The 12,553-nt window shown below is 43.8% G+C and overlaps 1 protein-coding gene across 1 annotated transcript in view; it reads right to left on the bottom strand.

Moving 5' to 3' along the window:
• The window catches only part of LOC310862002 (filamin-B-like), a 93,704-nt gene that overhangs the window by 71,594 nt on the left and 9,557 nt on the right, over nucleotides 1-12,553 (bottom strand). The window contains exons 3-7 of the mRNA XM_083769739.1: nucleotides 11,753-11,850; nucleotides 9,115-9,232; nucleotides 8,269-8,406; nucleotides 7,937-8,063; nucleotides 6,011-6,147 (exon numbers count right to left, since the gene is read on the bottom strand). Coding sequence (XP_083625865.1) covers nucleotides 6,011-6,147; nucleotides 7,937-8,063; nucleotides 8,269-8,406; nucleotides 9,115-9,232; nucleotides 11,753-11,850 — 618 coding nt within the window. The remainder of the gene's footprint in view (nucleotides 1-6,010; nucleotides 6,148-7,936; nucleotides 8,064-8,268; nucleotides 8,407-9,114; nucleotides 9,233-11,752; nucleotides 11,851-12,553) is intronic.

Raw genomic sequence — 12,553 nt, 5'->3', positions numbered from 1 at the left:
GTGAAATCACTGAATATACCTTTAAATAGTTCAACTAGCCGTTCTACATCGAAACATTGTGAGCTTGTAGATCGGCTATTTGAACTATTTTAAAAGGTGTTTTAAAATAGTAAAAAATGGCAAATTAGTTTAGGGATAAGGGTTGGTGCAAGATATAGCCCATATAGGCCTAATTTAGAATGACATTACACATGCAGCGCCAGCGGCACAAATTTGCTCTCCTGTTGTAGCCTACTATTTAACAGCCCATTTGATGGAATCTGTTAAAAAAGTAGCCTAAAGGGTCAAATACATATTTTAAACTCTAAATGAACTGAAATTAAATTAAATTAATTAAAAGCTTACCATCGGGTTCTGAGACGCGAGGAGGTGATGGCAGTGTCCCGGTGGTTAGGTCTGAATCCAGCCCTTCTGTGCCAGGGACACCGGCCACTGCCGTCTCTGCAACGATGACCCCAATTCTGGCATCCAGGTCAGATATTTCCAGATTAGGAGGACCCTGTCCACCTGTTTGAAAATTAGACAGAAATGTAAAAAGAATCAGCAACTGAGTACAGTCAGACATTTAGTCTAAAATGGATAGCAGCATATGCCTATACTCCCTCGCGTGACGAGTGTCTCCCGTCTGTATTCGGCTATTATAAATTTTGCCTTCAACTTGAGGTCGAACCATTTTTTACTTTTACATCGGCTCCTGTACGCCCCTCACTTGAGACTATGTTAACTGCTGCCGTGACTTCCCCCCAACATTTTGTTTTGTGGGTCCCTTTGAATCCAGAGTTAACGCTGCTAAATGCGAAGGTCAAAAAAGTATTTCTTTTTGGCTCAAAGGAGCCACTTTTTGGCATTTTATTTTTATCCCGTGATTTGTAACCCAGTTTTCACCCCTGTGTCAATTATTATTATGTGATCCTGGGCTCTACACACCCTCCACCAACCTAGTCCCCTCCCCATATATGGGGGACAAGGGGAGAGCAACGGACTTGAACTCATGCTTCCTTCATGCCTGAGTGTCCAAGTTGCTCCTTTACACCTGACAGGAGGGAGTTTCCCTGGTTGGACATAGCGCGTGGAAGGAACACGTTATTCCAACCAGTTCCTTTCCCCTCCATCAGGCGCCCCGGCAGGCCAGGGGGAGGCAGTTTAGAGACCAGGATTACTGCATGTTTTTTTAGGGTACCTACCCTTTTTGGCATTTTAGAGAGTTGAGTTGAGTTTCTTTCTTTTGGTATTAAAAAAGGTCTTAAAAGTCATTTTAATTGTCACTTCACTGTCATCGTCCCCCCCAGAATCATGTGGGTCCCGACCCACAGGTTGAGAACCATTGATGATATTCATACAGCATGGAACACTCATATCATATCGAGTAAGATTCTTCCTCTTGGCACCTTTCTAAACTGGATATATCGAACATAGCCTACTGTGAAGCTGTTCACAATAAAGTTTACCCAACTTTGCTACCACAGGGAAAACATGCACATGTAGGCCTATACATAATGTTACACTTTCTACCACAGGGAAAACATGCACATGTAGGCCTAACCCTAACCCTAATACATAATGTTGTTTTTTAAACGTTGTTTGCTCTTTCTTGCACTCTTTATTCTATCCCTTTGTTTGCTGTGCTTGCTGCATGTTTGATGTTGTTGTGTTATTTATGCTGCTGCATTGTCTGAAGGAAGCCACAATAATAAGCAGCGGTGGAAAAAAGTACTAATTGTTTTACTTAAGTAAAAGTACCAATATTGCAATTTAGAACTATACTAGTAAGTAAGTAAAAGTACATAATTGAAAATGTACTTGATTAAAAGTACAAAAGTATCGGCATCAAAATGTACTTAAGTACTAAAAGTAAAAGTACTCATTGTGCAAAATGTGCCATTTCACAAGTTCAAAATGTGTACAAAATCTATTGAAAATAGCCGATCTACAAGCTCACAACGTGTCGCAACGCGACACATTGTGTCGGCTATTTTCAAATGGCCGAAATGTATAGGGTTGAAGTGGTTAATGTATGTTTTCTAATCAAAATTAAAATCTCCAAAGTAACTAGTAACTAAAGTTTTCAAATAATTGTAGTGGAAAAGTACACATTTTGGCTCTGAGATGTAGTGGAGTTTAAAGTAAAAGTATTGGAAATACCACCACTGCTGAAGGAAGCCTCAATAATAAGTTTTACTCCCATGTACCTGTACACAATATGTAGCAATATAAAGTACAACCTTAAACCTTGATCCACTTCACCTTCTAGTCTGGTCATTTCCACGGTGACCGTGGAGAGCGAAGGGAGGTTTCTCAGTAGATTTGTCATCTGTGAAGGTTAAAATAACAAGTTGAAGGAAGAAAAATATCACTGTGACAAAAACGTTGTTCATTCGATTCTGTTATCTCTAGTGGGCATGCTTAAGACACAAGAACATGTTAAAAAGGTAGTATAATCTAACTTCTGGGGAGGTGTAATTTTCAAGATGGCTTCCAAGATGGCTGCCAGGAGCTTAAAGTGGCTGCAATGCAATATATTATTCAAACCTAGAAAGGTGGTTTTGCTGTCTAAACCTAGGTTTTAGGGCTCAAGGAATATGACTGAATCAATGAAATTACCATCGGTTAATTATTTATAGCCAAATCTAAGATGTCCCCCGTGCTCATCCCAATTAGGTGATGTCCCATTTTACTAAAATACCTTTTTAATTAACACAATAACTGTACCATTTATTGTAAAAAGAGGTAAACGGGAAGCATTAAAGTATTATTATATTACTTGTAAAATTACTTAAATAACCACAAAGTAGTAAAGTAAAGGAGTATTAAAGTCAGCCCATCATACGCACTTGTGTGATATAGTCACTGTTCATCACCATCCTCCGACTCCTCTGGAAGAAATTGGTTACGAGGACTGGCACATCCCGCAAGTTGTCGCGGACCGCAGGCGGCAGAATGTTGTAGTCCATGATATCTTCTACATACAGTACGAGAGGCGCAGCGGAGTGCATGTCGAGCAGGCAGTGGAATAAACCTTCTAGACCAGACAGAGAATGTCTGGAGCAGTGTTCTTTCTCGACACAGCTACGGTATGACGTGTAATGAATGGATTATCCTTGCAGGTTCCACCCCCATGATCATGGCATCAATACCCTCTTCTTTTCCCATCCTTCCAGACCATGATCTGCTTAGTCTGCACTGTGACTGTCTGTGACGTTCCGTATAGCAGATTCAGTTGGCGTTAGACGTTCAGGTGCCGAGCTACAAGCCACGAAACTGAGACGAGCTTCTTGATGAAGATGTTACATTGCATCGTTGTTGTGAGAGGACAACAATCACCTCTGCGGTCTGGTTTGGGAAAGGGGATGCGTTCGTTGGCATTCAGAGGTATTCCAGTATCCATTCTATTTTGGATATGAGGGTCTCGGGACTTTTGCTCACATTTTCTGTGAGGGGGCACACGGGGGCTCAATGTGAATCATAGATGACAAATCCACTCCGAAACAAACACTGGCTCTCTGCGGTCACGACAGCGCTGGAAATGACCTGACTGCTTATCCAATTCCAACCTGCCGTCCATATTTGGGGCATGCCGATATAGGTGAGTTATTTTTTTCTTTACTTGTGAAAAAAATGCCAAAAAATTGAATAAAAAAAAATGCCAAGCAGAGTTTGAAAATTGCAATTTGCAGAGTTTGAAAATTGCACATGGTGGAAATAGCGACACCAGGTTAAAAGTGATTGATTGATTGATTAATGCATGGTCAACAGGAAAATGTGGAGTGCATGTCACATGTAAATGGATGGCCATGGACTGAGATCATAGATAGACTGTAAAACTATATTGAGCATGATGCAAAATATTAAATTGGATTCATCTGCAAAAGAAACATATACATAATACACATACAATAAATTAATGTGAGTTTAAATGTGTTGTGAAGTCCAAAGGACACCCCTGGACTTGCAGTGTTCATTTTGAGAGCAAATATGAATAATCTGAAACGTTTTAGTGGACTTCGACAAGGTTGTGTTTTGGCAGGCCTTGATGCTGTTGTTGAAATGTCTGATTTATACTCAGCTGTGTGTATCAAAAAAAAAACAGATCTACAAGCTCAAAACGTGTCGCAGCGTGACACATTGTGAGCTTGTGGATCGGCTATCTTCGGAGAGTGACACCCAGTGTTGGGCAAGTTACTTTGAAAGCGTAGCTTGTAAAGCTACAAGTAGCTCACCATGGCAGTAGCTTGATCAAGCTACATAGCTACCCCTGGAGAGATGTAGCTTGTAAAGCTACAGCTACATGGAAAAAGTAGCTCAAAGTAGCTCAGCTACTTTTTATTTTTCAGCGTTAAATTGAGAATGTACATGCGGGAGACCCCTCCTCCCCTCTGGGAGACCCCTCCCACCCTGCTCCCCTCGGGGAGACCCCTCCTCCCCCTGCTCCCCTCTGGGAGACCCCTCCTCCCCCTGCTCCCCTCTGGGAGACCCCTCCCACCCTGCTCCCCTCTGGGAGACCCCTCCCAGCCTGCTCCCCTCTGGGAGACCCCTCCCACCCTGCTCCCCTCTGGGAGACCCCTCCTCACCCTGCTCCCCTCTGGGAGACCCCTCCTCACCCTGCTCCCCTCTGGGAGACCCCTGCTCCCCTCTGGGAGACCCCTCCTCACCCTGCTCCCCTCTGGGAGACCCCTCCTCCCACCCTGCTCCCCTCTGGGAGACCCCTCCTCCCCTCTGGGAGACCCCTCCTCCCCTCTGGGAGACCCCTCCCACCCTGCTCCCCTCTGGGAGACCCCTCCTCCCCCTGCTCCCCTCTGGGAGACCCCCCCACCCTGCTCCCCTCTGGGAGACCCCTCCTCACCCTGCTCCCCTCTGGGAGACCCCCCCACCCTGCTCCCCTCTGGGAGACCCCTCCTCCTCCTGCTCCCCTCTGGGAGACCCCTCCTCACCCTGCTCCCCTCTGGGAGACCCCTCCTCCCCTCTAGGAGACCCCTGCTCCCCTCTGGGAGACCCCTCCCACCCTGTGATACCAGGGCCAATCAGAGGCCAATTAGAGGCAGCTGTCAAGTGCTGATATGCCCTCAAAGCAATCAGAAAAAGGAACAGTCCTTGATTTTTCAAAGGGGGTTCTAGTACAAGAATGAACACAGCAACCAATGGTCAAAATTAATATATTTCTTTCATGTTATTGCCCAAAATTGTAGCTTGTAACTTGAGTAGCTAAGCTACAAAAAATGACCCAAAAGGTAGCTGAGCTACTTGACGAGGTACACAAATATGAATGTAGCTAAAATACCACAAGCTACAGCAAAATGTAGCTCAGCTACGTAGCTCAGCTACATGTAGCTTAATACTCCCCAACACTGGTGACACCTGCACACAACCAAACATAAAATGACTTGTCTTTTAGTTCTACTGGATCTCTTTTCCTCTATAGTCCCTTCCTGACATTTTTGTCTTGTTTTTATTTGTCGATGAAATTGTCAACATATTTACTCATAGCTTTAGTCATCATATCGTCAAATCGACTAACATTTTTCGTCATAGTCGACGAAAGTAACAATGACTCTCTTACCCAGCATCCCTGCATTAGATCCAGTGGACTCTCTTACCAGTGGTGGAAAGTAACTAAGTACTTTTACGTAAGTACTGTACTTAAATACAATGTTTACTTCTACTCCACTACATCTCAGAGCCAAAACTTGTACTTTTACTCCACTACAATTATTTGAAAACTTTAGTTACTACGGTAGTTACTTTGGAGATTTTAATTTTGATAAGAAACAAACATACACATACATTAACCACTTCAACCCTATACATTTCGGCCATTTGAATAGCCGATCTACAAGCTCACAATGCGTCGCGTTTTGCGACGCATTGTGAGCTTGTATATCTGCTATTTTCAATAGATTTTGCACACATTTTGAACTTGTGAAATGGCACATTCTGCACAATGAGTACTTTTACTTTAAGTAACGAAGTAGTTCTAAATTGCAGTATTGGTACTTTTTCCACCACTGTCTCTTACCCAGCATCCCTGCATTGGTGCCGGTGGATTCCACCACGAAGTCAGCAGACATGTCCACGATGCCACGCTCCAGCCCTGGACCCCAGGCCCGAATCATCTGAGGGCCCGCCCTGGGACCCACCGCGACCGAAAACGGGCTGCAGGGAGAAAGAATAAAAAAACAGAAAAATACTAATCAACCAAAACGGTTGGCTTGCTTCATGGAGACACTGTATTTAGAAGCGTGACGTATCTGTTCAAGACATATAAATAGACTGACACTGTCAGATTGTACCATAGTACAGGCATTATATGGGAAAAAAGGGGTCAACCTCCAACTAATTGCAAAAAAACAAACTCAGCTGATTTTGTATCTTACATATGTGCTGAATAACATACAAAAAGTTGCCTGGAATTGTCTGAGGGGAAAGTGTTGAAAATGACCTGTACAGTATGGCCACCATAGACAATATAAGGCAAATAATTTCAAATTTTCCTTTTGCTTTAAGTAGCATGTGACATGTCAAACTAGGGTGTTTTCACGATGCTGAGTCCATTCCAAGCATTAGTTTTGCATAAAAACACTCCTTGGGCTAATAACGGCCATAGCCGTCATCACAAATGTGATGAAGTGGCTATGGCCGGTATTAGCCCAAGGAGTGGAATGGATTCAGCATCGTGAAAACACCCTAGTTTGACATGTCACATGCTAAAAGCAAAAGGAAATTTTTAAATGATTAGCCTTATATTGGATGTCTATGGTGGCCATACTGTACAGGTCATTTTCAACCCTTTCCCCTCAGACAATTTCAGGCAACTTTTTGTATGTTATTCAGGATATATGTAAGATACAAAAAATCTTGTTTGGTTGGTCAAAAAGAGTTTGGTTTTTTTGCAATTAGTTTGAGGTCAAATTACATTATTACTGGACTACCAGTGTCAGTCTAACTGATGTGGATTATGCTGTTGGTCGACATGCACTGACAATTTCTACCGTAACCCATTTAGACCTGAGAAAAGATTCTACAAAATCTTCTTCTAAATCTTGACAGTTTTCTGAAAAACCTATGTTTCTATGTCAGTGGTTCTCAAACATTTTCATGTCAAGGACCCCCAAAATTATATGTACTTGGCCGCCGACCCCCATCTGAAAATATGATGTTCCAGTGACCCCCCAGAATCAAAGAGTTAAAAACGTTTGCTCTGAAAGAATATACATTCAAAGATTTGCGCCACATTTTCACAATTTTTCAAAAATAGCAGTTTTAGAGTTTGGTTGGAACACATTGAGAGGTGATAGTAGACATCTTTATGAACACATTTGTGAAGAAAGCTAGTGGTAAAGCTTTTTTTTTTGTTGCAGATTCACCACACATTTCTCTAACTTTCGCTAACTATTTCCCCCTTGACCCCCATGTTGCCTTCCGTTGAGATACAGACGCCACAGAGCCGGAAGAGGCGTCTACCTTTATATGTCTGTGGACCCACGCCCATGTGATGGAGATGGTATGGTCCATATTAACTCACCTCTTCATGATGTCATCCCCCGCCCATGTGATGGAGATGGTATGGTCCATATTAACTCACCTCTTCATGATGTCGTCCCCCGCCCATGTGATGGAGATGGTATGGTCCATAATCACTCACCTCTTCATGATGTCATCCCCCGCCCATGTGATGGAGATGGTATGGTCCATAATCACTCACCTCTTCATGATGTCGTCCCCCGCCCATGTGATGGAGATGGTATGGTCCATATTAACTCACCTCTTCATGATGTCATCCCCCGCCCATGTGATGGAGATGGTATGGTCCATAATCACTCACCTCTTCATGATGTCATCCCCCGCCCATGTGATGGAGATGGTATGGTCCATAATCACTCACCTCTTCATGATGTCATCCCCCGCCCATGTGATGGAGATGGTATGGTCCATAATCACTCACCTCTTCATGATGTCGTCCCCCGCCCATGTGATGGAGATGGTATGGTCGCCCACAGTGTCGGGTTCATAGTGAACAGTGTAGATTCCTTCAGAGTCCTCTTTCTGTTGCACAGGCACGCTAGAGCCATCTGGAGACCGCACACATGCACGCACACACGCACGCACACACGCACGCACACACACCAAAAATGTAAGTGAAAACTAGAAATGGAGGCAGAATACTACAGTACAGTATAACCAACGTACCAGGCCTCTTGACATGGACGGCCAGCTCCCCGGGCCCAGCCCTGACCTACACTATGTACAGTATAATGTACAGTATAACCAACGTACCGGGCCTCTTGACGTGGACCCCCAGCTCCCCGGGCCCAGCCCTGCAGGTGTCTACTTTGAAGTGGGCCGTCTGGCCCACCCTCACCCCCCGCGGCTGCAGGCCGCGCCCGCTGGCTCGGCATGCCTTGGGTTTGGACACTGACAAGAGAATAAATCATCCGTTATTCAATAATTAATCGTCAGAAAAACATTGCCGGTCAACGCAAGGACAGATAATTGAATCAATTATTTTCACCCACCCCTAATACAAATACACCAAACGATACAGTATAATTCAGGGGATCAATTATTGATTGATTATCAAATGCTTTAAAGTTTAACCCATTCAAACCTGAGGCCGATTCTACATTAATTGTGTTCTAAATCCTATCACAGTATAGCAGTGGTTCGCAAACTTTTTCATGTCAAGAATGTATTTCTTTGTAAAAAACTGCCATAGCCGTCATCACAAATGTGATGAGGTCAGCATAAATGTGATGAGGTCAGCATAAATGTGATGAGGTCAGCACATTTTGGGCACATTTGGGCAAGTGGCTATGGCCGTTTTTAGCCCAAGGAGTGTTTTTTGTGCAAAGCTAATGCTTGGAATGGATTCAGAATCATGGAAACCCCCTAGTTTGACACGTCACATGCTACTTAAAGCATAAGGAAAGTTTGACATAGGATGTAGGGTAGGGTCACATATAAACCCCTATAAAAATAATTGCCCAATACTGACAGCCGGTCAACAAGTGGATTCATGAATGTATGTATTATAGACAATATTTTAGGCCAATAAAAAAAGACTATATACCAAAATGTTCTGCTCCACAACCCCAACTGCCAGACTACAGGTACAGAACTTACCTGATCGGGGCTTGAGCGGCGCTCCAGGTTTGAGCTGGGCTTTAGGGAACATGGACAGGTAGGTCATGATGGACTGTTCATCCACGCCAGGGTCCATGATCTCCTCCGGAGCGATCACCTGCACACACACACATGGACAGGTGGGCCTGTCACCATTATTACATGATCCATCGGCTGATCGCAATTATTTGAGATAAAAGCAAATATCTTTGTCATAATCGTCAATCGTTTCCATGTTGAAAAATCTTTTTTTTTTTCAAAAATAGCAGATCCAATATTTAAATCAACTATTTCCACGCACGCACGCACGCACGCACCATTTTTCAGCTTGCAGAGCTGATCTATGATCTAGTGCAGAGATTGGGAGACTAGCCCTGTACGGCCAATGGGACACTAAGCCCCACGGCCAATGGGACACTACTGCAAACGCAACTACAAGAAAGCCCCACTAAGGTAAAATGTGCAAGATAATGGAATGCAAGGCTGATATATAAAGACTTGAGTCATAATTTCTTGTTTAATCAAAGACTTTAGCCACATACAGTAGACACATATTGATGACCCCTGATTACATGGCTCACAACAACATTGTACAACACAACTCATATTAAGTCATGGTGTTGAGGAATGAGCTGCTTCCAGTCCTCCCGAGTCCAAACCCTCTTGTTGTTGAACAGGGTGCGGCCCCGGCCCTGCATGCTCTGATGAGCGTTTTAACCTTAGAACCTTCCAGCGAGAGCTGAATAAGTCACCCCCGACGAGTCGCAATACATGGATGATCTAACCTCGACCTGGCCTGCGCGTGCGTGCGTGCGTGTGTGCGTGCGAGATGCATGATGTCACCTCTCCAGTCCACAATGATTAAGCCATTCTTGACGGAAACCCCTTTTGGTGTTTTAAGCAGTATGTTATAGTTTAGCTATTGAAAAATAGCAGTTCTACAAGCTCGTAGCGTGGCACTCTTAAGTCTGCTATTTTTGAAAAATGTGATTGCAAATCTTTGAATATATATTTTCAGAGCGAACGTTTTTAACTCAAATCTTTGCTTCCGTGGGGGGGTGCCTGGAACGATATATTTTCAGATGGGGGTCGGCGGCCAAATGCATATAGTTTCTGTTGTCCTTGACATGAAGTAGTGACATAGAAACATAGTTTTCTTTTTAGAAAACTGTGGATTTAGAAGCTTTAAAAAAAATCAGTTCTCAGGTCTAAATGGATTAAGGGCTAGGGCGTAAGTGACACACTCAGGGGAACGGATAGGGGTGGTTTGGTGGGGGGAGTTTGGGGAGGGGGTCTGGGTGGGGAGGGGGCTTTGTGCTAAACGATGTGATAATGTTCGATGATGAGGTCAACCCCCGAGCCGTTCCTTTCCCAGAGGCCTTTTCCGAGGGAAGGACTGCCAAACATGTCATAATCTATTTGCAGAAACAAAACAAAAAACTTGAGGGTTTGAGAAATCACTCATTCTGTTCGGTATGGACGGTGTCTCGCTTTGTGTTGACTGTATGGATTTTGTTATCTTTAATCCGTTCAGGACGGGAACCCCTTTTGGTGTTATACTTTATCTATTGAAAAATATCAGATCTACAAGCTCATATCGCGGCACCGAGTGCCGCGATATGAGCTTGTAGATCTGCTATTTTTTTTAACGTTTTTAAGTCAAATCTTTGCTTCTGGGGGGGTCCCTGGAACAACATATTTTCAGATGGGGGTTGGCGGCCAATTACATATATTTTTTGGGATCCTTGACATGAAATACTGAGCACCACTGATATAGAAACATAGGTATTTAAGAAAACTGTCAGGTTAAGAAGACATACATTTGTGCTTTATTAGACTATGATGATGATGATGATGCACACTGGATATTAGGCCTAGGCAGACAAGATAAGTAGAAACATGTGTGGTGAAAACGTACAGTACAGAATATGACCAAGGAAGAAGGTCTGGAGAATGTGGTTATTATTATTATTATTATGTTAGAAGATTTGACCAACTGGGACAACTATTCCACAATCTCAGAATGCTATAGAGTCTAGAAATCCGAGTAAGGAAGATGGCATTTCCGTCCACGAAAATATATTTTTTAAATATCTTTACTTTTTTTTAATATCCATTTCTGCTAAGCAGAACACTCATATATGCTTAGATGATTTAAATTAGGATAAATTTGTGCGACTGTAAAGAGAAAACGGAAGTTGGGAGGAGGCTTTATCGCTTACTCATGATCCAGACTATATGACGGAACTTCACGTAAGCATTGGAAATTGCGAGAGGCAACAACAGTCTGGCCACGCGAGACTATGGTTACCTCAAAGCCGTCCTCGTCAGAACTCACCTGTGGCACGTCCAGCCACTCGTCAGCCTGCTGCATCATCGTTAACTCACCTGTGGCACGTCCAGCCACTCGTCAGCCTGCTGCATCATCGTTAACTCACCTGTGGCACGTCCAGCCACTCGTCAGCCTGCTGCATCATCGTTAACTCACCTGTGGCACGTCCAGCCACTCGTCAGCCTGCTGCATCATCGTTAACTCACCTGTGGCACGTCCAGCCACTCGTCAGCCTGCTGCATCATCGTTAACTCACCTGTGGCACGCCCAGCCACTCGTCAGCCTGCTGCATCATCGTTAACTCACCTGTGGCACGCCCAGCCACTCATCAGCCTGTTGCATGGCCTCTCTGGCGTTGTCCACTCGCTGCACCTCATCCCAGCTCTCCCAGTCTGGACACAGGCCTACATTCAAGGTAGTGCGTAAGTGATAGTTTTTGGTTAAAACAAAAAGGTTTTTTGTTAAGGTTAAATCACTATACTCTGATAGTAAACTACATTGAGTGTTTGTTCAGTAACAGGCGGGTCTCCCTGTCTTTACAGTTCTTTAATAAACAGAAAACAAATTGTAGTAAAACACTTAGTAGTATTTCTATAATACAGTATTGATACTTTTACTTAAGCAAACAATGTCAGTACTTTTTCCACCACATGCTCAAGGCTCATCACCTGTGGCCATGAAGGAGTTCCCAGTTTTATCTCTCTAAAGTCTGGACGACGACTGTGTGCTGAAAGTGTCTACATATATCTATACTTTGACTCAAGTAATGCTGTGCTGGTCGAGGAACTACTTCCTATTAGACACATTTGCCAGTAGTTGTTGTCCAGCCTCTAAGCCAGGGGGGTCTTCAACAGGGGGATACCAGGACCCCTAGGCCTAGGGGGGTCTTCAACAGGGGGTACCAGGACCCCTAGGCCTATGGGGTTCTCAGAGTTGCTACAGGGGGATCACCAAATCTTTGTGTTATAGGATATATTTGTTTTACATTAACCCAAAGAGCAGACCAAGTACAGAGTGAAAAGTCAAGTTACCGGTAACTAAGTGTTGACCATTTCATTTTAAATGTCTGACAGCACTATCATCAGTATGAATTGCTGTAGGCTATAT

This window comes from Protomyctophum parallelum (genome assembly GCF_964188405.1).
Source record: "Protomyctophum parallelum genome assembly, chromosome: 7".
NCBI classification, from domain to species: Eukaryota; Metazoa; Chordata; class Actinopteri; order Myctophiformes; family Myctophidae; genus Protomyctophum; species Protomyctophum parallelum.
Note: the sequence above shows the minus strand (reverse complement) of the source record. Positions and strands in the feature narration are given on the sequence as shown.